The sequence below is a fragment of the Sceloporus occidentalis genome, unplaced genomic scaffold, assembly GCF_023333645.1.
Source record: "Sceloporus occidentalis isolate IW3139 unplaced genomic scaffold, rSceOcc1.0.p SCAF_13, whole genome shotgun sequence".
In the NCBI taxonomy this organism is placed as follows: Eukaryota; Metazoa; Chordata; class Lepidosauria; order Squamata; family Phrynosomatidae; genus Sceloporus; species Sceloporus occidentalis.
This window is the reverse complement of record NW_028316993.1, coordinates 2,663,258-2,690,202: the sequence shown is the minus strand read 5'-3', so window position 1 is coordinate 2,690,202 and position 26,945 is coordinate 2,663,258. Positions and strand designations below refer to the sequence as shown.

Below are 26,945 nucleotides of genomic sequence, written 5' to 3'. Positions count from 1 at the left end.
TGCACTTCTTATGACTGGATGAATCCATCTTTCTCAGCGCAAGGGAATTACTTGCCCATAGAAGAGGATGTTTTCCCCTTCTGTTTGAGTCCCTGCTGTGATGTTGCCCTTTTTTGCAACCAAGAGGGAGGTCATGTCTTGCTCTTACACAGTTTGAAACCAAACTTTTTGAAGCATAAGAGCTAACTACTTCCAATTTAAATTCTGAATATATTGCTACCAGCAGTTCTGAAACCAGTTTCTGTCTTCCTACCAAGACCTGAACCCATTTCCTACTCTCTTTCTTCTCCCTCTTCATTCTGTCTATTCTTCTGCAGTATTCACCTTTGATTCCTTCATCATGACTAGCTTCCTTCCCTGGCTCTAGGAAATTGGGGAATACAAACAAGTACATGCAAATGTTATATCTTTGCAGATTTCTCAATGCCAACCTTGGGTGCTGATTTATTTATTTTTGTTGCTGTTGTTGAGAACACGTAGAACACATCCAAACACAGTCACAGTCACAATAATAAGTTATTATAAAGGTAGAATAAATGTAAAAATCACTAAGGACTTGTTATCTCTGATAGGGGCCCTATAAGTATAACACATTAGGTTATCAGGAGGAAAAAAAATCTAAAATTAATTTGAATGTTCAAGCTAACAGTTACCTGTTTGATACCTTCAGCACAAAGAAGTAATCAGGAGCAGACATATCAATGGGAACAATGTCGTAACACGGAGAATTCTGCTGGCAGACCCACCTATGAGACAAAATAATACACAAGGAGATCCTATAGTATTCTTTAATATTTCTGATTTGAGCTTTTAGGTAATGCTTTGAATGAGGGAGGAGCAAACAGGGAGGGAAAGGGGAAATTTGTACGAAACTTAAGTAAAGCTGTTTAATGAAAATAAGCCTATAATTGCCCCTCTTGTTTGGAAGGATGATCAGTAACATACATGAATATTTCTCTATATTGTGAGGCTTACAGTATCCCATTGTTTTCTTGAGAGAGGATCTGGAAACCTTCAGGGCTTGTCATGTTTTCTTTGTTGTCTGCCCTTAGCCAGATGAGACTTTGAGAATCACTGGAAAAGAAGAAATGAAACGACGAGAGCTGAGGATAGTTGGGAATCATACAGCCCCCCAGGTGTTGCCACATTACAGCAACAGCAGCTCTGGCAACCATAATCCATGGGGAAGAATGCTGGGAGCTGAAGTCCAATAATTTCTGGTGGGTTGTATATTCCTAACCTGGGGGCTTCAAAAACAAGTCAGACATGTTACTTACAAGAACTATTCATGCTTTTACCGTTGAAAGTGACTGCAAGTCGTATGGGATTTATATTCATACCTAGCAAGGTTGGGTGAGGAGGTGCCTTCACAGATATATCTGCTCCTTCAAGGGGCTGGGTAACCCACCTGGAACAAACCTGTACCCTCAGACATGGGACACGCATACACTGAGAGTGCATAGCTTGTGCCGATCTAGCATTAGCAAACCAGCTTTTGTCCGGCCCATTCCTGAACCCAGGCACTAGCAAAGAGCCCAAATTGCTTCACCTGACTCTGACTTCTGCAATCTTGACGTCACAGATATTGCACGCATGAGACCCTGAGTGTTGTACGCACCTGCCGTTCATGGTGTTGTAGCGCAGAAGCTCCTCTGGGGTGAAGTATTTGATATTAGCTTCTGAAAAAGCTCCCCCACCAATGATGGTGAAGATATAGCTGTCATCAAATAAGGAAGAAAAAGAAGGTGAGCTTACACACGAAGGCACTAATTCTTCCAAAGCCTTACTTTGTATATAAGGTTTCAAAGTGTATTTGCAGCAAAGGAAGTAAACTGAGGAGAGTGGGAAGAAGAGGAGAGAAACTGAGAATGGCAGAGGATTAATCAGGATTGTTCTTGCCAAATAGGAGGTTGTGCATTTGGCTTGGGCCCAGGTGCCTCCATATTGTTTCCCAGGATCCTATTCTCCGCAACTCAGCATTCCTACTTTGCCAGGAAAAACTCTGCTCAGGCCTTACCTTCCGTTGAAACGCCCTGAGTCCCCTGTCACCATGTCTTGGATCAAAAAGAAGGGGTAAAACACTGCCAAAAAGAAAGAAAGAAAGAAAGAAAGAAAGAAAGAAAGAAAGTGTGTCAAATACGGTGTAAGCTCCCTGGTTCCAGGCTCCCAAGTGGAGCAAGCTGAATGGACCAGCGGTTCTTACTTACTTACTTAAAAAAGTTTAACATTCATTAAAAACATGTATATGTGGACTCCAACAAGACTTCATATAAATAATGCATATAAACACAAAACTTACAAACATATACACATACCACAAACAACAAATAAAATGACTTCCTCCCCTTTACATCCTGGGTATATTTGCAATTTTAAATAACTTGTTCTTGGTTGTTGGTTTATTTTTAAATCATTCAGTGTGATGGGGCTCTGGGAATGCCAGATACTGTTAAGACTGCAAATCCCACCAGCCCCAGCCAGGATGGCCAATGGTGAGGAATTCTGGGAGCTGAAGATCAGAGACATGATTCCAACCTCTTCAGGAGATTTTTAGACAAAATTGTAATCTGGACTCCCTGTACAAAATGAGTCCAAAAAGGATAGTCTCATCAGTGAAAATAACTCTGCAGCAAACTAGATAGAACTGGAGCTGGATTTTAGCCAACTGAACACTCTCACCCCATTCCTTTTTCTTCCCTCTGTTGTCTCCCTATTGTCAGCATTAAGACTGGAAGCATGGTATGGGCGGGGATTATTGTCCTTCTTTGCCTCAGTGGAATCCCCCCACCTGTACTATTGCTGTTTGAAGCATAAATGTATAATGGTGTCACACAAATTGACCTCTAGCAGTGTCCAATCCAAACTTCTGGCTTCTCACCTCACCTAATATCAGAAAACTGATGCAGCCACCATGTACTTACCATCGCTAAAGTAGAAGCAGGGCATCTCTGGGTCTTCTTTCACACAGTCAAAGTAGCGCTTGTTTTGCTCAGTAGAATAACTCTTAGTGAAAGTGATGTCAAAAGCCAGCCTTTTGCCTGGAGGGCATCCAATGTTGATGTCCATGTTGATGTTGCCCTGCAGGGTAGGTAAAGAATAAAAGCCTTTTGCTTGAAAGCCATGATTTTCAAAATTCCTCTCAACGAAGGTGTTCTGATACAACCTGTTCTGGGTGAAAGCAAGGCAAAAGAACCGAACAGAGGGGCTATGGATCCAATGAAAAAGATTTCATTTAAAGCCCATGATTCCTTGCCTTGCTTGGGTGACAGAAAAGGTTAACCTAAACTTTGATGTTTCCTATTCCACTGGTAGAGAATGGGGTTGCAAAGGCAGAGAAGGGAGGACAAGATCATTGGAGGGATGTAAGAAGGGATGGGCATGGGTGAAAAAATTATAGGATCAGTGGAACACTGGAAGGGGGTTGTACAAGAGCAGCAATGCTGGAAAGATGAATATAGTCTGCCCTTCATATCCATGGAGGATCCATTTCAGACACAAACACACCCATGGGACCTCAAGTTCCATTGTGCTTAATGGCAGGCGGTGATACATGCACAGCCTTGTGCATGGGTACTCATTGAATTCAATGGGGCTTGCCATCCACAGATGTTTAAATCAGTGGATGGCAAGCCTGCAAGAGTCCACTGTACATGGATGCAGGAACAGATGACAGATGGAAAGATGCTATGGCAAATGGATGAAGGGGGAAAGGACTTGTATAGCAGCAAAGAGGAGGAGATGAGCGGACAAACCAGGAATGGTGAAGATGCAGTACCAATTCTGTGCTCCTTGTGGTGCTGGAGTCTGCTGGCAGAAGAGCAGAAGGGAGATTACATTACTTGCCATCAGAGAATCAAGGCCACTATTACCTTTATGCGTGGTCCTTTGGTAGTGTAGTCATAGCAATTCATCCCTGAATGTGCAACCTGGAAAAGCAAAACAAATTGAACACATCTCAGTGAAAAGGCCAGGCTGGCATAATGACAACTGATGGGCCACCCCAGGCCTAGCCCAAGAGGAAACAAGACCATGAAATCTAAAGCTTTGGAACTGACAAGCAATGCTCTGTTACCTTCAGATTAGCAGAGCTCTTCAACAACTCCTTCCCACTGATCTGCTGCCTTGGATAATTGCCACTGTCTGAGATCGACACCTTTGGGAAAGGGGTTTGTTATTGTTGTAGAATAAAACAGTGAAGCAAAACAAAGGCCTGTATCACACGGGGAAAATCCCGTGAAAGAACGGGATTTAAAAGGTTGAAAAAACCCAACAAAAGTGGGTTAATTTTCACACATGTCATTGTTAAACTTATGTTTACCCCAACGGAACACTGGCTTACTTAAGCATTTACCTGAACATGACTAGGTCAGAGAAATACCAGACATTTCATCTCAAGTAATCTTTCAGGACCTACAGTATCTAAGACATGACTAACTAGGCCTGTGAGTGTAAATTTAAGATGCATATTGTTAAACTCTGGTGGTTTCAAGCAGCTTCAAACAGATCACAATGTAAGTGTGGAGTTCAGTATTCTCACATTTCAGAATGATGATCAGAACACTGGTGCATTTCTTACTTTAATGGCATAAGTATACTTGACCTGAAAGGAACAGAGGAGCCCTTACCCGATACAGCACTGAGCCTCTGCTGATGAGTTCTTGCCTATGTAGATCTGCATGAACATACTCAGGATGGGCTAAAAGAATAGTCAGCCACATATACTGGAGAGAATTTTCTTCTGCCGTCTCCCCCACTGCAGAAAAAACAGAAGATCCATTACCACATTTAAACCTATGATGCATCTAGATTTGCAATACTGCAAATAACAGTGGTTCCTTCATTTCAGAAAGGATTGTTTTTTTTAAGAAAAAAAACACTTTCAATTCAGATAGAAGTCAAAGCCCCGTCTTTGAGAAGAAACTTAGTGGAGAATGCAAAGACATAGCTGCATTAGTCTGGAAAATGACTATGCAAATGGGTCTTGCAGCACCTTTCTTGCATAGCAGCAATAATAGTTTCATTTATATACCACTTCATACCACACTATGTAGTCTCTAAGCAGTTTACAACTGTAAGCTAATTGCCCCCATCAAGCTGGGTACTCATTTTAGCCACCTCAGAAGGATGCCAGGGATTGAACTCACAGCCTTGTGGCTTGTGAATGAGTGGCTACAGTATAGGTATTTAACCACTGTGCCACCAGGGCTCTTTGAGACTAAGAAAGATAGAAGTTGGTAGCATGAGCTTTTGTAGACTTGAGCCTACTTCCTCAGATGCATTGGTGGAGTGGAAACCCAGGGATTTATTGGGGGGGGGGGGCGCAATGGCTTTATTTTGCCTCCCTATAGCTATACACCTAAGGAGCTAGTGTGGTGCAATTGTTTTGAGTGTTGGATTTTGACTCTGGAAACCAGAGTTTGAATCCTCACTTAGCTATGAAAACCCACTGGGTGTCATACTGTCTCAGCCTCAAGAGAAGGCACTCCTCCTGTGAATAAATCTTTCCAAGAAAACATCATGATAGTTTCGCCTTAGCATTGCTATAATTCAGAAACAACTTGAGAGCACACAACAACAACAATAAGTTACACCACCCCCTGTAATAAAGGAATCCAGCCTCTGCCTCCTTTGCCCACCTCTTTGGTACACTGGCTCTTTCGGCAACCCACCCATCTCTCTTTCCTCATGATAGCAGCTCCTGGGCTCCCCACAGCTTACTGCTCTGTTTAGTTGTCCTGATGCTCAGGTACACAAAGAAGACGAAGGTCTGCTCCTTGTCCAAGTAGATTGTTTTCGGCAGCAAATTATTTGGAATGAGGTCGTAGACCTTAACATAGTTGGCCATGTCAACGTAGATACCTCCTGAGGACTTCCGGTTGCTGGCCATGTAGTAGTAATATTCCTGGAAAGAATTGCATGTGACTGAATTAGGCATATAAATCGATCATCACAACAGTAGTTCTGCTACAAGTATATTTACACACAATAGTTCTGCTACCAGTATATTTACACACAATTTTTCCTTATTGTGTGATTGTTATTATGTATTAAATCTACTCTCGTTCCCTGCCTCAGTCTATTGGGAGAGGCAGGTAAGAAATATATTGTTCTTGTTGTTGAGGAAGAAACATAGGCTTTTGCAGAATAGAAACAAAGTGATCTCTTCAGTCAAAACAGTGAAAATTTTGCAACAAGAGTAAAACTCAGATCTGAAATCTATGCTACTTATGTAAATAGATCACATTACGGTCTCAGTGCTATTAGTGCTGTTATTGTCCTTAGCTTCAGTTTCATTTCATTTCATTTTTCTTTTACTGTTTTGCATCTTGATGATTTTGCAAGTCCGAAGGAAAGGGCACTATGCCAGACACCAAGGTTTGGCCTCCAATTCAAGGAAATCTTATTCAGTCAAGAGTCTGGGCAGCCATAAAACTCAGAACCATAAAATTGCTTTAAAAAAACAACAACGCTGAAGAATGAATATTTCAGAAAGATGAATTGTATGACCAGTACCAAAGAATTCCAACCTAAATACAGACCTGTCCAGAGATTTTACCATTTCAGATCTAGAATAATGGACTTTTCCCAGTTTAATTCTAGGAAAGCAGAGATCAGAAGCAATCTATAGAACTGATGTCATACCTATTCCCTTCCTGCTATCATGCATAAAGTGCCCAAACTGGGAGATTTTCTTTTAACCCCCCCACAAAGGACCTAGGTCTAAGATGCAGCTAAAGGGCCTTCTGAGGAAATGATTCAGAAGACTGTATCTTACTGCATCTTCTTTCTTGTTCTTCCACCAGCGCCACGTGGGGTCATGGACTGGGTCAGCGTAAGACTAGCAAGATAAAAACAAAAACAAAATAAAACCCTTAGTACGATACAGTTTGAAGACAGAGAAACTCCACTATGCCAAAATCAAAGAAAGACATGGTCACGCCAGGGATGTAGCAATAAATTACTAAGGCACATTTGCAGTGGCTTTATACCATGTTAACTGCCATGGCTCCATCATTTGGAATCCTGGGAAGGGACTTACAGTTCTTTCGTGCATTATCCTAAAACAGTTGCATTACAGCTCTCTTGCATAGAAATCTCAGCGCCTCAGGAAACTACAAATCCCAGAATGTATAGAATGGTGCCTTAGCAGTTAAGGTGGTATCAAACTGCTATGACTGTAGTGTGGATACACTAAAACCTCCTGCTGGCCTGCTCAGCCAGGATCCATTGGGGGTAGCATAGTGGCCAATGGACAGAGGAGGCTCTTGCAATTGGCTTCAGCCCTAAAAAGAGCAAAGAGGACAGGGGAGGAAGGGTGAGCAAAGGTGGCATGGGGCATAGAGTACTTGGCTGCTGCTCAAAACATGCTGAATGCCACCACTCCCACTACAAGAGTAGCCTCAGCCAGGAGGGCTGTTAAACTGCCCCCCAAGTCAGCAGTGACAGCAGCAGTACAAACTGATGCCAAAAAATGGTAAAGTGGGATGCCTGGGGTTTTGCTTCATGAGATAGTAGTGGACACAGGAGATACTGGCTTATGGTGGCCTCTGGTGGCTGATAATGAGCAAGACACTGCTAATAATGTCTTGGGCATTCAGGGACACTGCCCTCTCAGACCTACCTTTAGGGGCAAGCCAGATCTTCTATTTTAAAAATGAAGACAAGAGTTTCACAACCTTCCAATGGATGCCCCAAACAAAAGATTGGAAACTAGAGGTTGTTCACTTCTCCAAGCCTTCAAACCAAGAATAAGGGCAGAAAATTGGGGTTTGGAAGGTGAGGAAGACACAGCGTTGTGGTACTTCATCTTGCTCCAAAATCTGTTAAAAATTAAAGCTCAATTTGCAACCCTAGGTCCCATGTCAGCAGTGGACAGGGGTCAAAGCCAGCTGTAAGTGAGCCAGAACCTGGGTGCAGGAACATCTTTTTGACACACAAACACACACATAAAGCTTTCTCCTGTTCCACTCCCTTTTGTCCTTTTGGCCCAATAGCCCATGGAGAAAAGAACATTTCACTCTTGACAGAGGTCTGAAGTAACAACCACAAAATTTAACACAACAGTCCGTCAGCCCCTTCAAAAACAAGAAAAACTGTCCTCACTCTGTGGTAAGCTGAGTGCAGCTGCAGGAGCTGGTAGACCAGTCCCTGGTACACAGAAAGCGATCTCTCGTCATGAAAGTCTGCTTTCATCATGATTTCTGGTGGCTTGGCACGATAATGCTCCATCCGAGTAAAGCGCTGTGGGAATGGCAAGTCCACCAAGCGTACAACGGCAAATGGGCAACGGTGGGTGAATCTGATGTAGTCTATTCCACTGGGAACAAAGAAGCAGATTCATCATACAATCTCTTGAATTCTGTATTCCCTGCCCAGCATGAATTCCACCTAGAACAGGGATGCAGAACATGTGGCCCTCCAGAAGTTCACTGATTGCTAGTTCCATCATCCCTCACCATGGCTATGCTGGCTGGGGCTAATGGGGTTTGAAATGAAGAACAGGTGGAGGGCCACATATTCCTCACCTTTGATCCCAATCTTGTCTAGACCACTAAGAAGTTTCGGCTAGGCCCATGATTCAAGGTAAAATGGACACCCTGCCCATGGCCTGGTTTTAGGGCTCGCCTTGCAGTGAACAACTTTCCCTGAGCACAGGAAAGTGCGGAGAACCGTTGTGAAACAACTGACAGGGAGTGGGATCTCTGGCTAGCCACAAAGGCCACTGTCTCAGCGTGGCCAATGCTCTGCTGTAGCAAAAAAACAAACAAACAAACAAGCAGACCTCCGAAATTCTAAAAGAGGTTAGTCATTTTCTGAGCTATTGGTAAAGCAAATTATAAATTCCATTATGGGAGAATGCAGGGGGATACAAACCCAATACATAAATCAATAATAGTCAATTGCTAACAAACCATTGCTGCCCTGGCAGGTGCCTCAGACAACATCAGATCAATGAAGTACATCTTGTGTGTTCCCACTCACTTGTGTGTCATCCCTTTGTGAGGAGTGTTGATCAACAGGTCATAGGTCAGGATATGATCCAGAGGGAATTTCCTCTTGATTAATCTTCCAGTGGTTCCAGGATCTTCCCTATAAATCAACTTAAAGAAAAGGGGCCAAGGACAATAGACTGAGGCTGGAGCAACAAAGTCATGCTGAAATTTCTGCAGCAAATACTCCTATCATACATGGAGCAAGAATTATTTTGAACTACAATCTGCAACATGGCAACATTTTAGTTAGCCAGGTCAAGGAAAACTTATCACAGCGTTTTCTTGCCGAGATTTGCTCAGAGGTGGTTCTCCATTGCCTTCCTCTGAGGCTGAGAGAGTGTTAATTGACCAAGGGCACCAGAGTGAGTTTCCAGAGCTGAGCCAGGATTCAAACTCTCGTTCCCAAAGTACTAATCTTACTACTACCAGTACACCATGCTGTTTCTCATTGACGACGTCAAGAATTTCCAAGTCACATCCACAGAGAGAGATACCCACCTCTTGCATCCCATCCTTGTCAAAGAAAACAGTGACTATAGCTTGTTTGGCATTCAAGTCATGGTCTGGTGAGCCTTCCATCACTTGCAGGGTGTTGTACACGGACCAGGCTTTTGATGGATATGCTCTTTTGATCTCTAGGCTGCCTTCTCTCATAACCCAGACCTTGAATAAGGGCAGGAGAATAAGTGCTCAGTTAAAATCTCTCTTTATCACTATCTCACACACATGCACACATGCACGCTGACAGAGAAATCGCTGGGGCATCTGTCTGAATTATCCCCACCCCAATATGATGTTTCACTTTGGTCACTGAAAGAGAAAAGAAGAGCAACAAACAGCATAATGATCAATAGAACAAATTACATCTCTGAAAAAGTAACACTAAAAATGGGGGCCTGTAATACGTTACATGACCAATTACTTTTTAAAAATAACTTTGTTCTCTGGGCTTAGTTCATCCAACCTCCCCACAACAAGGCAAAGATGATAAGCACAATTCATCATATTTCCAAGACCCATCCAAAAGGATTCAGCTGATAACCAACTGATTACCCTCAAGAGGCACATCCCAGCCAGATATGGCCAAATCGCTTCCTCAGAGAAGAGAAACTTCCTAGTCCAATATCAACCTACAAACAAAAGGAGCAGGCCAGACTTGTTCTGTAGCTTAGACAGTGAATAATCAATTAGTAATTCATTCAGTGAATCCTTATCTTGTTTCAGTCATAGATTTCACAGTGCTGAAAGGGACATTAAGCAAACCATCCAGGCCAGCCCCCGTCTCATTCCAGCACACTGGAACAGATTTTGCTTTTTTAAAGACGATGTTCCATATACCGAGGGACCAGTACAGTCAGAAAGGGAAGGGATGAAAGTAGCTGAAATAAATATACAACAATCCCTCACTCTCCTTTGCCCCATAAAGCCCAATTTCCCCAAACAATTAGCTACTGGACCCACAAGGAAGATAAACACACGTACCTCATCTGCATCCGTCACAAAGGCAATTTGCCCAGTAAAGGACAAAACAAAATATTTGATGGGAGAGGTGCCTGTAAAGTGGGACAGGTATATGTAACTTGACATGTCATTGCTGTCAAGAAAAGTCAAAGAAAGAAAGAAACGGTTGGGATAAAAGTAGAAAGAATATTTAAAGCAAAGTCACAGCAGGTTTTTCTGCTCCCTTATCCTCATATTGAACCAATGATCAGCATTTGAGGAAGGAGGCTCAAGATTATGAAAGCTCATGATACCAGCTTCTTTCTTTCAATCAGTATTCAAAGGTGCTACTGCTGGGAGTGTAGAGCAGGGGCTGGGAACATTTGTTTGGCCAAGGATGGGACTGACTCTAGGGCAAGCATCTTGAAGTCTGCATGACAGGAATGGTGGCGCCACAGCTCAACATGGATGGGTTCCCCAATATCACTGCACCATCTCCATTTGTTGCTTGGGCACACAATCCACAAACATACCCTTATATTCCCACACTCTCTCCCACTCTCCTGAGCTGCAACTAGGAAAAGCCTCTGCTGGCACTAGGATCGCCAGCTCAGGGGCATCTCAGTGCCCAAGATTTCAAGGTCAAAATCTGAGACCTAGCCATGGTGGGCAGACCCTGATGCAGTTATTAGTTATGGTACACCAAGCATCAAGCCCAACTGCTCTGATGAAGAAGATCCTCACCAACATCTTACATGTTTTAAACACTAATAATTTAACAATACTGAGATACATTTTTATGATTTCTTGCAGGGAAAAAGGAAAAATATTTGGATAGGCTGGGGAAGGTGAACATAGATTATGAATACTAGAAGAACTAGTATTAGAAAAAAGGATGAGAGACAGAAAGAAAGGAATGAGCTAGGAAAATGATAAATGTAGCAAAATTGGGAAGAAGGGGAAAGACAGAGGGGAAAGGACTAAGAAATGAGAGGAGATGAGTGCAAATAGATGTGTGGTGGGCAGAGAGAGATGGAGGGAGAGAGGGAGGGAAAGAGAGAGAGAAGGAAAGAAAATATGTTTAGCCCAGAGTTGTGGAAAAGGAACAAAGGGAAAAACGGACAAGAGAGAAACAAAAGAGTGGAGGAAGAGATGTTAGCAACGAATTGTGGGATAAAGAGGACGAGAATGAGTGGGACTAAGGAATGAGCGAGAAGATAAATGAAGGGAAGAATTTCAGGCAGGGGGAGAAGGGAAAGCTTAGAAAAGAGAAATCAAAAGGCGAATAAAAGATGGAAAGAGAAAAGAATCAAGTGCCTAAGAAAGATGAAGAAGTGACATTCAAAATGCACTTTTTTGCCCACAATATCAAAAGCCACATACTTCTCAGACCAAGGAGTTTATCAAACGGGAGGAATTTCTCTTAAATTCGAATGACAAGAAAGTGGGGCCAGAACGCATTCACTTAAAGTTGCTAGTTTAGTGCAATTACGTGAATGTGCATTGTGTTTGAACTGGCTTCCCATTGCCCGAAAATAGCATGCCATTGCCCGAATTTGCATGTGGCAGTCTATCACGCAATAACGTTAAACCCCACGATTGTGTTCAGATTGCTATTGAATTATACTTCCAGTTTCCCTCGTGTGATAAACCCCAATGAAAGGAAAGCATACACACTGCAGAGGGAGGGAGGTGGGAAGAGAATTGAGAAAGTTAACTGTGAGGTAGTACCTGTGCCAAACAGTAAAGAAACAATACTGTGAGAAAGCAACATAAAGAAGAATGCAAAAACAGTATCAGCCTCACAGGAGAGTCCCCATCATTATTAAAACAGTCAGAAGCTACAGAGTTTGGTTTCTGGAGTAGAGGGTAGGTGAATTGTGCCCTTTCAGATATTGTGGCACTGCAATTCCCAGGCTTTCTCGGCACTGGTGGATGATGGAGGCTGTAGTCCAATAACATCTGGACTTTGCCCACTACTCCTTTGGAGGATATTACTCCTGCTGCTCAAGAAACTGAAAAGCTAAAGCTAAAAGGAATATATTCAAATGGGAAGTCATCTGGAACCATATCCAAATCATTAGGTTTTGGACTGTGAGTCTTACCTTTGCAAGATAACATTCCCCCAGATATAGAATATCTTACTGAAGGGGTTCAAAGCCAAACCTCTTGGGATGAGAGTTTTATTTGAATAAGCCTCCTTCCCTAGTAACATCACAAATCCTCTCTCTGAGGGATCTAAGGAAAAAAGAAGGGAAGATAAGCCATCACAAAAGGATTGGAGTGGAATAACAGTTACAAAGAGCAGTTAGGGTGAAAAAAAGATGTAGTGGCAGGAACCAGTGGTTTGAGTGCTGGACTGTGACTCTGGAGATCAGGGTTCGAATCCTCACTCAGCCGTGGAAAGCCCCCTTGGTGACCTTGGGCAAGTCATGCTGTCAGCCAACAACAACAACAACAACATTCCTCCCCGCATGTAACGACAACCACAATTAACAAACAACATCATCAATTTAAAAGGACAAATAAGATGTGCACATATTAAAACAATCCACATCTGAAATTAATCTTTTAAATTTCACAATTTAAAAATCATCTGGATAAGTCTGCTGGAAGAGACTGGTCTTCAATGCTCTTTTAAATTCAGACAGTGTATTCAGCTGATTAATTTCTTCTGGCAGGTCATTCCACAGTGTAGGGGCGGCTGAAAAGAAAGTCTTCTGGCTGACAGTTGCCAACCCAATCCTGGCTGATGGGAGTAAATGTCCGCCAGAGGACATGAACATACAGGGCAGATTATATAGGAGAAGACAATCCTGAAGGTAAAATGGACCCAAACCATGTAGGATTTTAAAGTTATTAACCAATACTTTGGCAAGAGAGGATGGCAACGGCAAACCCACTCTAAAGAAACATGGCAAGAATACCAGGTTCGCCTTAGAGTCACTGTAAGTCAGAAATGATTTGATGGCATAACAATAGCAACAAGGGCAAAGAACACTGTTTTCCCCCTACTTCCTCCTCCATATGACAACATTTTTGGAACAGGAGCATATTGAGCAGACTGTTTTACAAAGAACAGTCTTTGTTTCAGTCATGGAATCATAGAGTTCTGAACATGCTCTTGACAGACACAGTAAAACCCTATTGTGTGGTTCACAGAGACCACAAAGTAGTAATAGTTTGAAGGTGTTTTAAACATCCACATAGACAAATTATGCACAGAAGAGGTCTTTGCACTGACAAAATAATGATACTCTATAAAGAAGCATGCGTTCCCACAATGCAAACAGCTGATGTCCTTAAACAATGAACCCAGTTACCATGCCCAGTGGTTGCTTCTTGTGAACAAACTGGAAGAATTTCACAAATTTACTGGAACAATGCTCCCAAAAACTCCTTTCTATAACATGTCTATTGCAATTCTGATTCATGGTCAGTGCAGAATGAGTGTAAGAGCATTTTTTGATTTCTGCAGCTGTAAAAAAAAAAGCTCTGGGTAGGGTTGTTAAGAGTAAAAACTGTAGCAGGCTCTTGCATGTTTACGTTACATAGAATAGGAAATTTCAGGAGGTGTTTAATAATGTCTCCTGGTTACTTGGCAGGCAACACCCCTGAAATCCCTTTTTCTAAATGCAAAGAGGCAAAGCAGGGCTTCCTACATGATTTCACATTTGTGTGTGTGTGTGTCAATGCATATACAGTGCATGAGTGCAATCTTTTGAATGCAACAGAAGACTCTGCCCTCCCACAGATGCTGCAATTCTTACCTTGGGGTATAAACTGAGGAACTTCATAAATCTGCATAAAATACTCATCTGCAAATTAAAGAGATAAAACAGACACATGTTAAGATACGAAATAAAGTGCTAATTTGTAACCTACGGTATACTTCAGTCACAGTTGCTTCTGTGATCTTTGGCTCCTACCCAGCCTCAGGTTTTACACATTCTCGCTCATTTATACACACAGTCGCCCCTCCGTTTTCATGGACTTGGGATCCGTGTCCCTCACTTATGCATGAGCGGCAAATGGAGGGGGACAAAACGGAGTGTGCACTGATGGGCATGCACCGCCATTAAAGCCAATGGGGCTTGAATGTTGGCAGTTTTCGTTTTTGCGTGTGTGTGTGTGTCCGGAACGGATCCCCCATGAAAACAGAGGGGGGAATGTATATACACAAATACACACCAGGTCCCTTACAAGTACTGGAGAATCGTTCCAATTCCCGCATCTTTGAACTACACAGGGCTATAAATCTGCAAGGTGAAACAAATGTCTTGATCATCAGTCCCTAGTTATGAAGGGACACCAAGTCACACTGCTGGTCCACCTAATCCAAGATTATATACTGTGACTAATAGCAATCTTTCTGTAAGTTTCTAGGTTCTACTAACTAACTGGGAATACCCAGACTTTCCCTACATTTACTCAGAGACAAAATCAACTTGTGCAAACAGTCAAAGCTTCTTTATATAGAATCAGTCCATATAGCTTAGTAATACCTATGCTGATTTGTTTCAGGCAAGTCTTTCCCAGTTGTCGCTGGACACAACAGAGGCCTTCTGCAAGCAAATTATTGGTTCTTTCCCCAAAGAAAAGCCCTTCCCTATTGAGCTGTGATTCATTTTTTGGTCATTGGAAAGATCCATTAGACATCAGCAACCTCCTGCACTCAGGATTAATTTTTTTATATTCCTGCTTTCAGCATTAACTTATTATTTCTTTGTTAGATTGTTTTTTATGTGCAGTGCCTACCTGAATTTTAAGTGGTGATGGTACTGGCGGTGGTGGGGATTATGGTGAGGATGATTATAACAAAGCTTAAGAAAGTCATACTAACCTTTCCGGTATTCCACAATGAAGTGCCTATCTGTTCCATCCTCCTTCACCAGCAAAAAGAACTTGTCATCGTTTGTAGAGTAGACAGCCCACAAAATGCTGCACCCAACTGGAAGGGAGAAAATGTCAGTCAAGGTTTGTTGATATACTGTGAATAGGAGGGTGGGAGTGTGTGTGCGTGTACACATCTAGAAATGTTGCAATTGCAACACAGAGTAGAGATCTCAATTTAAAAATACTCCATATTAAATCAAACCTAAAATAATTTCTGTGTTTTGTGCTTAAATGGACCTATATAGATTGTGAAGCTAGCAACAGTACTTATTGTAAATGTATTTTGAAATGTATTTTTCCTTTTTATATAAAGAAGAGAATTGGGTTGTTAATGCTGTAGTATAAATAAATCAAATGCAGCAGGATAGGACTATAAGCAGCTTGTAAATTTGTTAACAAGCTGATTAGGGTTTGACCAGTCCCCACCCCGATAGAGCCTCTCTGTCACTGTAAATCATTTTAAAATGTGAAAATTAATATCATTTTATTCTGGACCAGCAGAATTCATGCGGAGGTTCACAGAGCATGAAACCCGCTGGCTCCAGTCCTCAGAAACCCTGTCCACCAGCCACACCTCTAGCCTCTCAGACCTCAACAGCCATTGCCCATATGTTTTTAAGCATCTTGTCTTAGCTGGAATGGAAACATGCTTCTTGCTTTATATGCAAACTGAGATTAATTCTGCACCTCTTGTGAGCTTGAGATTACTGGGCTGCTGGCTTAGGGCCCCTATAATGCACTGGGATACAGGTTAGAATGGTCTCTTGATGTCCTGAGACTAACATCCTATGAGAGAACTACTTCCCCCAAGGGAGAAAAAGCAATAAATGCTTCTAATAATTTAATGAGTGTGTGTTTATTTTATTTGTAGATATATATTTTAAGCTTCCATTTATATCATACCCTGGACAGAAGAAAGAATGGTAAAATCAGTTTAAATTCAGTACAGCTATGCTAGGATGGGTTGAATTAATATTCCAGTAAAGCACTCCCCAATGCATTCTTCCATCCATGTTCATGGGTGAGCTTTGTTTCTGACTAGTGTTTAATTAAAGATAGCCACCAACCTGTACTGGCTCTGTTTCCCCCCTCCAAAACAAACAAACAAACAAACAAAAACCCACTCCCCACATCAACACAGGATTGTAGGAGCTAGGAGGAGGTAGGGAGAGAGGCAGATGATGAAAGTATAGAAAGACCTACCTTTCAGAAACTGGCACACTGACTGCTTCTCAGCCCTCAAAGGGCCAGTGGAATTCACAATCCCATCTATAAAGGGGAAAAATCATAGTGTTAAAATGGTTGGGGCTATTCCTCTTTTCCTGCTTCCTCATGGACAAACCCTATGCCAACAGATTTACACACTGCTTATGGTCTCATTTGTTTCAGTAGTCTCTATTTTCTCCTATCCTGGGGTATTTGATTCATTTATATTTGTGCTATCGATCACACAATTAGCAAACATTCTCTTCTTGACAGACAAAAGAAAAATAAACCTGAAAATGCAATTACAATAAGGCAATTATGAAGTAATTACTAATTAGCTTTCACTAACAGTGGCTAAAATGATGTGTAATATGAGACTAGTGTCTAATTAGGCAGTGTGTTTTGGACCCTTGTCTTCTGTCTGGAGATGCCCTATCAGCAAAGGAAACTGAGGACCATGAAATCTAGGAACCCTAAAAAAAAGCAACTACTGTATTCATCACTCTGTCATACACACAAATCACTGCAAGTTCCCCATATACTACAGAAACCAAATTTCCCCTGAAATTTGGATCCATTTCTCTGTAATCCAGTATTTTTTTCCAACACATGCTGACCAGCCTACATCCCTAGTCAAGCCTTTCCTAACTCCGTAAAGGCCTTTTCAGGGCAGTTACTTGTGCAGGACAGAAAAACAGCTGGCTCATCAAGCTAGACCTCATCTATTCTGCACTGTATTCTGGCTGGCAAAAGAGAAATACCTGTCACAGTAATAAGAAAGAACTCTCCTTCCTGCCAGCCACCACCAAGAGCAATCACATATTCAGTGTAATTGTCAACAAAAAACACGGGGTTTAATTTCTTTATGCAGACGTTGTTCAATATACGTGTCCAGAGCTCTAAAGGAAAACCAGAAAAAGAAGGTGACAGTTAAAAATAGTGTACAAAAATAGAATAGAATGGAACTGTTGCAATCTGCAGGGTTTTCTTTAAAAAGAGAAGATGCTTCTTCTCCTGACAATTTTGCTATTTTCTTCCATCTCTTACAAACAGATTGATTCTCAATTCCATTCTTAGCCCACATTCAACCATCCTGAATTAGGCAAATAAGTTCCAATCAAAAACTTTCAAACTTTTAAAGTTCTAATAGTGGTTAAAACAGGGGCAAGGCTTGAAGGAATTAAGATAGACCTTTAAAAGTGTGTCATGATTGTTTCAAGTAGAAATTGAAATAATACATTTTAAAAAATTGAATATTGGTCAATAAAATTGGTTTTAGGGTGGGAGGAAACCCTGATGAGAATTCCAGATGGATAGGAATCTTCACAGTTCAGTATGTATTCTGTGCAAAAATGCAGATGGTTTCCTTGCCCAGAAAACAGCACTGATTTCCTGCACAAAAAATAACATAACGAAGAACAAGTTTCCTGCAGGATTTGTTTCCTGCATGGAAAATGCGATTTTCAACACAAAAATCTATGAACAGTTTTCAATACGGCACGTTTTCGAAGACCTTCTCCCAACTCAAAGTAGAAGGGTAAAATTATTCATTCTGGTCTGTGAGAATGAAATGTATGAAGATTTACATGCCCACCTTCGGGGAAATTTGTCCAGGATGGTTCATGAAAGCCCCTTTTCCACTACAACTGAACTTCCCATGCAACGTGTCGTTTCAGGAGAGGATTCACTGTGTTTAGTTTAAGTCATTCTACCAAATTAAGCCAGACTTGCAACATCCATTAAGGACAGGATTCCGGTTATCATGTCTTAATGATCATTCCTTCTCTACAGGGAAATCTGGCGAGGAAAATTCTGTCAGAGGAGCCCTGGGATCCCCTGCTGCTTTTGGAGAATGCTCACCACCTTTGCCTTGCCAAGATTCTTTCAGGAAGCCACTATGACAGTTAAACAGGCATAAAATCAACACAACATATTGCAGTTATGACCTGTGGTTGTTTCAGCTCACATACCAGAACCTGAACTTCTCATGTGCAATATAGGATAATGTCCCACAAAGTAATAGACCAGCTGGTTCTGTCGGATGAAGAGGGTGCTTTCTGTGGCAATGGTATCAACAATAGCGGAGGAGAAACCCTTCTGTGGGCATGAGATGGAGCCGATCCAGCAGCTGTCGATGCCAAGCTGCAGTAGAAGAGGGGACAAAAAGACTCAAGCCTTGTCTTGTAGAGGGACATGCAGATACCCCAACAGGAAATATTCCTATGGTGCCAAGAAAGAGAGGATGGGGGAAAGGAGCAATTTCCTATGCAAAGTCGAAGGCTTTCATGGCTGGCATCCATAGTTTTTTGTGGGTCAGAGAAGATGTCCTGCAGACTGAATAAGTGTGTAGTAGTAACGCCTAGAAACCCAACCCTCCTTTTTCCCCCCTGGGCAATATGTTTACAATACAAACTACCCATTTCAGTGTGTCGTGTCTCCACTTCACCCCCTGCAGCTTCTTACCTCTATTGAAAAGTAATCCTCAAACCCTGTGTCTGACAGAAGGACAATCTTGTTTCCTGGGATGTCACCAAGGATGAGCACAGGGGCTCGTGTGTAAGTATGCCACAAGGGACGTGATGGGTCTCTCAGAGACAGGAAGGACTTCAAGGCAGTCAGCTATTTGGCCAGAAAGAGGCCAGGGAAGAGAGCATAACGGTATGATTAACATTTCTCCACCACATCAAAGCCACAAGAGACCCAACCAGTACATTCCATGGCGCCGATAGTAAAATTTTACCTGGATTGTGTTGCTTCTGCCTGTATGCTGGACCAATGTTTTATAATGCTCTGCTCCACAAATCTCAATGCACACACACAAAAAAGGGAGGAAACATGGCAAGGAGAAACTCTCCAATGATGCCTGCAATTTACCTTCGTTCCAATCCTGAATGTAGGTCTGTTTTGATTTAGTCTCATGAATCCGTTGACATTGATAGAGAATCTAGAAATAAGAAAAGAGATTATGAAAGGATTTTATTTCCTCCATTTATATCCCACACTTTTCACAAAATAACTGAAGGCAATTTGTCTTTTAAAATGTAATATGATAAAAAAAACCCTAGGGGAATCATATTTATAACATTTTATAAAGCATCACACACATCATGGGGCCTTCTGCATATTGCTGGACCGCAGCTCCCAATATTCCTCATCACTGGCTGTGCTGCCTAGAGTTGCTGAGACTTTTGTGTTTCAGGTAGAAGACCGCATGATTGCCATTCATTTTAAAATAAGTCTGCATTTTAAGGGCCATGATGTAAAGTGAATGGAAAGGGAAGAAGTGACCACCCAATGTAATCACTTTCATATTGTAATATTAAAGTGACATTATGGAATAGACTGGGCCCTGGAGGAGACGGATCTGAGAGGGCCAAAGAGCTGCTGATGTTCTGAGTTCTTCTCCTATTGCACCAAGCTTTAAAAACATTTTTTGAAAAGTTTTCCAAAAGGTGAGCACACCTGCAATTGTTTTCCTACAGGCTATAAAAATGAAGGTTGCATCACAAACCCAAGCATCGCTCTCACCTCTTACTTTCGACAGGGAGGCCAAGGTTATTGCTGGTCACCATCACATCCATCACTACACTGCCATTCATGAAGGGCATCGGGGTGTACCAGCACATCTTGCAAACTTCTTCACTGTCACAACCTTGTGAAAACGGGAGAAGCACAGAGAACAAATCATATCACACAGACTTCTCCAGATGACAAGAGGGTAAACCTTCCAGGCTATAAAAAAAGATTAAAATGGGTTCTTTTACTTTAAAGTGTATATGACAGAACATATACACATGTATATGACAGAAAATTGACTAATATCACACCCGTCCCTCCACATTTGCGGCTTTGACTTTTGAGGCTTTGATTATTTACAGATATTAATACCTTCTCTCTAGGAATCTCTAGATACTCCAGTGCAACTCTGTGGTCAACTTTAACTAAACGTCACACCGAAGCACATAGATTCCTAGAGAGAACACTCCACTAGGCTTTTGTAGCTCCTCCTGCGCAATTCTATGGTCAGTATCTGGCAGATATTGACCAATGAATTGCACTGGAGGACCTAGAGATTCCTAGACAGGTGTTCTCTCAGGTAAAAACATAGTGTTTTTGTTATTTGAGGTTTTTCCACATTCACAGGAGTCCTGTGTCCCTAACCCCAGCGAATGCGGAGGGACAAGTGTAGTTGGTATGGGCCAGTAAATTTGGGATTTGTTTGCCACTTTCCAAGAGCACTATCCAGTTGTTTCTAAACTATATAGTTTCTCTGGAAATGGAATATTTTAAATTTAGCTTTTAGGGGGAAATCAGATAACACCGCTGTCGACAAACAACTGTGCAAGTTTCACATTTTTTCAGACCTGCCTTTGGGTTACACAGAATGGAGCTGAAACACTATCCTGTCCTCTGTGACAGCTCCCTTTTTAACATCTCACTTCTTAATAGCTTTTTAATAGCTCATTTTTAAAAAGATAATATTTTATGATGATAATTTCAAATTTATTATTAGTTAAATGTATACACCGCCTTTCCTTCAAGGACCTCAAGGAGGCATATATGATCCTCATGTATTTTAAGTCTCACAGCAGCCCTACAAGGTGGATTAGTCTGAACCATAGTGGGCTTTACGGCTGAGTGTGGACTTGAATGCTGATCTCCTCAATCCTTGTCCAACACTTGAACCACTATACTATAAACAAGTAAATAAAGTGGCGCCAACTAAAATTTCACCAGGAAACTCCTCCCGCCATGAATCAGAAAAGTCTCTGATTGTGCAGCTTCATTTTCTGAGATGGACCTTGTTGATCATTCCTTTGTGCCCAGGGCGAAAGGAAAGGGTTTAATAGACCCTCAACGTGCCATCCACTGTCATTCTTCTCACAATGGACTTTAGCAGAATGGCAAAAAAGACAGGAGCACAGCGATATGCTCCCATCAATATCACTCAATATTGCACTATATTGCTATTATCCTGCGATTATCTCATGAATAAAGAAACATTCTAGCATCACCTTTTATTCACGGGAAAATCTCATGAATAAAAAGCGGCACTAGAATGCCTCTTTATTCACGGGATAATTGCATGATAATCACGATGTTGCCCAACGTCGTGTGATAACCTTGTGCGATATTGACGGAAGCATACCGCTATGCTCTCAACTTTTTTGCCAGTCTGACAAAGTCCAATGTCTGGCATTTCCTAAAGTCACTGCAGCATCCAAGTAAAAAGTTGAGGAGAAGAGAAAAAAAGAAAGATGGTAGAGCAAATTAATTCTCTTGCAGAAAAACAAATTCAAAGATGTGCAGCTGAAGTAATGAAGCACACACAGAAGAAATGGTGATGTATGTGCAGATGTTGCCCTCACATAAGGATTTTTATGAAATAGTGTGCTCTGGCATTTCAGAAATTACGGGAAGGAATTTTACATGCCTTACAGGAAAATTTAACACACAAGGATAACGCATTCATTTCAAAGTTTTGGGTTCAAGCTCTGCTGCAATCAGTCCCTCCCTGCTATATGGCCTGCTTCCCTGGCCCCACTGGCTCTCAGAATGATGTGCAGAAGCACTCCAATGGTACTAAAATACCTGCCATCCTGAATGGAGCTGCCGTCATTTCAATCTCCAGTTGCTCTTGTTTCTGACGCACAGCGTGGACGGGTTCTTCAAAACTGACGGTCACAACTGGTTTCAACCCAGTGTAGTGACCTGTCCGAATAGCCATTCGTGCCTTCTGGAAAGGGAACGCAGTATAATATTTTACTGGGTGGTTAATCGAGAGAAGGGGTAGACAAAAGTGCGGCCCGTGGCCCCATACAGTTCCCCAAGGCTGTTTTATGGCCCTCAGGGACAAAACAAAAACACCTTGCGTTGCTCCAGAATGTCCTCTATGTGTGTGGAGAGCATTTTCACCACATTTCGAGTCCCCCTGGAGCTTACAACAGTTAAAAGAAACATTCCCCCAAATGTTCTCTATGTGGAGTGGGGAGCATTTCTTCCATTTTGCCCCCCCCCAGACTAATATAGGTCCTTGGGGGCCCCAAATGCAACTCCTGTTGCCCCCAATGACCCCAGTTTTTTGCCTCCCCCCCCCCAAAATGGATCAAAGCTTCTGGAAAACACAGGTGGTTTACCCTGAAAGCTCCCCATACATACCCTCCAAAGTGTGAACAAAGCTCCCCTTCCACCCCCCAAAAAACCAAAAATGAGTCAATTTAGAAACAAGAACTGAGGCGCACCAGTATGGCCCACTGGGGGGGTGCAGGGGCAAGAAATGGCCACAGATACATACTGCAGTCCCCCGTCCCCCCCAGCATACAGTATAGTATTCTGAGGAATATGGCTAGTCAGCAGGTAGGCTTCTTTAATTAAAGCTTTCACATAAACGAGTAGAAGCAGCGTGCCCTTACCAATGATCTGCAGGTCATGTATATTTTCAAGTAGTATGGAAATCCATAGTATTTCTGCAAAAAAGGAGAGTTATTTCAGCAGCAATTTCCACTCAGATAAAACAACACTGAGCATCGTTTTTTTGTAGACCAAGTTGTGACGTCGAAGGCTTTCCTGGCCGGCATCCATTGTTTTTTGTGGTTTTTTTGGGCTGTGTGGCCATGTTCTAGAAGAGTTTATTCCTGACGTTTCGCCAGAATAACCTTAGTACTTGTCATGAAGCATCCTTTTATATTGGAGAATAACCTGAGATGCAGAGAATAAAAATCACTGGCCTAAAGCACCTGGTATTCCCTGGTGGTCTCCCTTCCAAGCACTAAGCATACATGAGCCATATAATTGTGATTTTTCTCTTATCCCTTCCTATGTTTCAAAGAAGAGGGAACAGAATAGGAAAAAATGCAGTCAACACCTTGGTTTAAGCAAAATATTTCTTGGTTTGAGATATACTCTGTTTAGTGTAGCATAAAATTCTGTCAGAATAGTGTATTATGTGCAGGATCAGAAACAATATACTTCAGAGGAGGAACTGTAGGGGAATATGGGTTGGAAAATAATTTGGGATCGTGTTCTGCTTGTTTGCAGCAACAAGAACAAAAAGCTGGAGCTGAACCTTGCTCTTACCTCCCACTTCCCTCCATGGCTTTATGGCTTATGGCACAGAGTGGCAACAGCTCCAGAGGAAGTACTATGGGACCCTAACAACCCTTCTGTGCATAGGAGCACAAGACAACCTTCTCCTCTCCCAAACCCAGCTGCCATACTCACTGCATTTTTGTCATCGGGGTCTATAGCTGAATCCACCAGTTCCTTGAAGACCTCCTCTACGCTCTTAATTTCATGCTGCTGCATGAATATATCCCGGCCTGCACCAACTTTTTCAAATCTGTTGACTACAGCTCTCCATGCGCAATCTGCCAAAAGGGCGTGTTTTGTGTGCAGGAGGATGAGGAGGAGTTTGGCCAGAAGAAACCCCCGCATGACAGAGACTTCTTGCAAGGGAACCTATGAAATAAACAAATAAACAGGGAGCACAGGTTCTTATTGAATTGACCCTTTGGGCTCCATGAGTGCACAGGTGCAGCATGGATACACTCTTTGTGCACATCTACATCTTTACTACATGTAGCGAGATCTTGTTGCACCTTTGAAACCAACTGAGAGAAAGAAGTTGGCAGCATGAGCTTTCCTGTTTGCTATAGTGGGCCTTTGGTATCCGCCGGGGTTTGGTCCCAGGACCGCCGTTGAGGATCCCAAAATCTGCGGATGCTCAAGGCCCATTATATACAAACATGGGGTAATGAAATGGTGTCCCTTATATTAAAACGGGAAATTACAAGACCTGCTGATTGGAATGAATTACTTTGAGGAACGTTTTAAAGCTATGGCTGCAGAATCCGTGGGAATGGGGGGCCAACTGTTCTTGCTCTCCTAGTCCAAATTCATCCCTTCTCACCCCACTTTCCCAGCTGTGTTTACAACATCCCAGTTTCCCCCTCTTCCTCTTCCTTCCCTCCTAAAATAGAGAGAGGAGGAGAGCAAGAGGAAGAAGCAGAAGCAGAGTGGTGTGTGTTCTTCCTTCTCATTGGCAACTCTTTGCCCTCTTCTGGCTCCCCAGCCTCCATCTGTGAAGCCCTGGAAGTGAGGCTGCGCACTGCGCACCCATTGCCCCTCCATCTCTATCTCTCTCTCTTTCTAAGGGGGCCTTTCTGTATATGTGTATATATGTGTGTGTATATACAGTATACACATATGTTCTAATGGGACATTTCTATATATATGTGTGAACATTCAGTCTAAGGGGATTCATTTATGTGTGTGTGTGTGTGTGTGTGTGTATATATATATATATATACACACATATAAATGTGTGTGTGTGTATATATATATATATATATAAACACACCTTTATGTGTGTGTGTGTATGCTCATGGTCTGAAAGCACCTTTTTATATATGTATGTATATGTATGTCTGTATACACACATATTCTAAGGGGACCTTTTTATACTGTATATGCATGTGTGTGTGTATATATATATTCAATGTGAGGGGACCTATTTATGTGTGTGTGTGCGCGCGTTCATAGTCTGAGACCTTTTTATATGTTTGTATACACACATATGTATTCCTAGTCTGAGGAGACCTTTTTATGTGTGCAATATATATATATATGCATAGTATGAGACCTATTCATGTGTGTGAACAAACACATATAAATACATTGTCAGAGGGGACCTTTTTATGTGTGTATATGTATATAAACACACCCATGTATGTATTCCTCGTGTGAGGGGACCTTTTTATGTGTGCAATATATATATATATATATATATGCATACTATGAGACCTATACCAGGTCAGAGGGGACCTTTTTGTGTGTGTGTGTGTACACACAAACATACACACGTATGTATCCATAGTGTGAGGGGACCTTTGGCGTACCCCTCCCGCTTTCGCAACGGCGGCGAGGGAGGATCAAAGCGAGAGCAACTCTTCCTTGAGGCGTTACTTGGCGCCTCGCAGCGGTTGCTCCCTTCTGCGCATGCTCCGAGGGGGGCGTGACCGGCCGATCGGGGGCGGGACCGTCGTTGGCGCGTCATCGAGGGGGATGAGGAGGCGGGGCCTGAGCCCTGGAGGCGTTTCCGGGGAGACTGCGCCGCGCGGAGGCCGTAAAGCGAGGGCGGCGGGTGTCGCGAAGGGGTGCCGATTCATGGCGGCGATGGCTTCGGCCTCGGGCTCCGTCGGAGGCGGGATGCCGGTGCTGAACGGGGCGGAGGCGTCGGGGGCCGGGCTGAAGGAGGCCAGCGGGATGTACGAGCAGCTGAGGGCCGAGTGGAACCGCAAGAACCTCAGCCTCAGCAAGTGCGGGGAACTCCTCGCCAGGCTCAAGGTGCCGCCCTCCCTCCCTCTCTCCCTCCGGGGGGACTGGAAACCGCTCCTCGGGGGAAGGGGGGCGCTGGAAACCGACCCATGAGGGGAGCTGAGAGGTCTGAAGACCCCCCCACACACACGGAGACACCTGAAAGCTCCCTTTAGGGGACCTGGGGGCACTAGAAACCGCTGGACAAGGGGGACGGGGCCTCCAGAAACCACCTTTCAGTGGGGCTGAGAGCACTAGAAACCTCTCCTCAAGGGGGACACTAAAAACAGCTGGACAAAGTGGCTGTAGAAACTGCTCTTTGGGGGGAGCTGGGAGGTTTGAAGGCCACCCCCACACACACGGAGACACCTGAAAGCTCCCTTTAGGGGACCTGGGGGCACTAGAAACCGCTGGACAAGGGGGACGGGGCCTCCAGAAACCTCCTTTCAGGAGGACCGAAACCTCTCAAGGGGGCTGGGGCACTAGAAAACCCCCTTCAGGGGGCCCTCGGGGGGTCTAAAATCTTCCCCCAGGGAGGCCTGGGGACACTAGAAACTGCTGGACAAGATAGCTGGGAGGGGCTTTAGAAACTGCCCTTTGGGGGTAGCTGGGGGGGTCTGATAACCATCACCCCACATGAGGGCACTTGAAACCTCCTTTTAGGGGACCTGGGGGCACTAGAAACCTTCCAGTAGGAGATGAGGAGGGGCTAGAAACCTGCCCTTGGGGAGAGCTTTGCTGCTTTTGTGGGCGTCCCCTGAACCTACAAATCTAGGGCTTGAGGAGATAGGAGCTTAGCGGGTGAACAAGTGAGAGGTGCATGGCCTCCAGGATGCTAACAGATGAAGAGCCAGCAGAAAAGATCACACTGCAAGATGCAAAAGTTGTGAAGGAGGAAGAGCACACAAGCCATACATGAGAGGCTGCAGCAGTCTGCTATTGCCTGAGCCTCCTGGGAAGGGCAAGAATCTCCCTCTTGCTGCGTTAACCCAGTGCAAACTATCCTTTAACTCCCCTGTCAGCAATTGAACTAAGATAAGAACAGAAGATTAAGTGGGAGGAAGAGAGAGAGACTGGGACCTGGTAAAAGCAGCC

The 26,945-nt window shown here is 43.1% G+C and overlaps 1 protein-coding gene across 3 annotated transcripts in view; it reads right to left on the bottom strand.

Annotated features, from left to right (window-relative positions):
* Positions 1–25,517, bottom strand: part of LOC149304557 (cation channel sperm-associated auxiliary subunit gamma-like) — a 29,501-nt gene extending 3,984 nt beyond the window's left edge. Inside the window, exons 1-27 of one of the 3 annotated variants that reach the window (XM_089478552.1) lie at positions 25,433–25,517; positions 23,757–23,993; positions 22,949–23,002; positions 22,128–22,272; positions 20,064–20,187; positions 19,410–19,479; positions 18,999–19,154; positions 18,506–18,677; positions 17,297–17,434; positions 16,533–16,598; positions 15,277–15,384; positions 14,204–14,251; positions 12,539–12,671; positions 10,476–10,587; positions 9,492–9,656; positions 8,983–9,101; positions 8,104–8,317; positions 6,776–6,838; positions 5,719–5,902; positions 4,626–4,753; positions 4,073–4,153; positions 3,870–3,926; positions 2,922–3,078; positions 2,018–2,081; positions 1,619–1,717; positions 976–1,074; positions 654–746 (exon numbers count right to left, since the gene is read on the bottom strand). In XM_089478552.1, coding sequence (XP_089334678.1) covers positions 654–746; positions 976–1,074; positions 1,619–1,717; positions 2,018–2,081; positions 2,922–3,078; positions 3,870–3,926; positions 4,073–4,153; positions 4,626–4,753; positions 5,719–5,902; positions 6,776–6,838; positions 8,104–8,317; positions 8,983–9,101; positions 9,492–9,656; positions 10,476–10,587; positions 12,539–12,671; positions 14,204–14,251; positions 15,277–15,384; positions 16,533–16,598; positions 17,297–17,434; positions 18,506–18,677; positions 18,999–19,154; positions 19,410–19,479; positions 20,064–20,187; positions 22,128–22,272; positions 22,949–23,002; positions 23,757–23,969 — 3,062 coding nt within the window. In that variant the 5' untranslated portion in view covers positions 23,970–23,993; positions 25,433–25,517. Of the gene's footprint in view, positions 1–653; positions 747–975; positions 1,075–1,618; positions 1,718–2,017; positions 2,082–2,921; positions 3,079–3,869; positions 3,927–4,072; positions 4,154–4,625; positions 4,754–5,718; positions 5,903–6,775; positions 6,839–8,103; positions 8,318–8,982; positions 9,102–9,491; positions 9,657–10,475; positions 10,588–12,538; positions 12,672–14,203; positions 14,252–15,276; positions 15,385–16,532; positions 16,599–17,296; positions 17,435–18,505; positions 18,678–18,998; positions 19,155–19,409; positions 19,480–20,063; positions 20,188–22,127; positions 22,273–22,948; positions 23,003–23,756; positions 23,994–25,421 lie in introns of all 3 variants that reach the window. The other 2 variants (XM_089478553.1, XM_089478554.1) reach the window with 2 other exon arrangements.
* Positions 25,518–26,945: the final 1,428 nt, after the last annotated feature.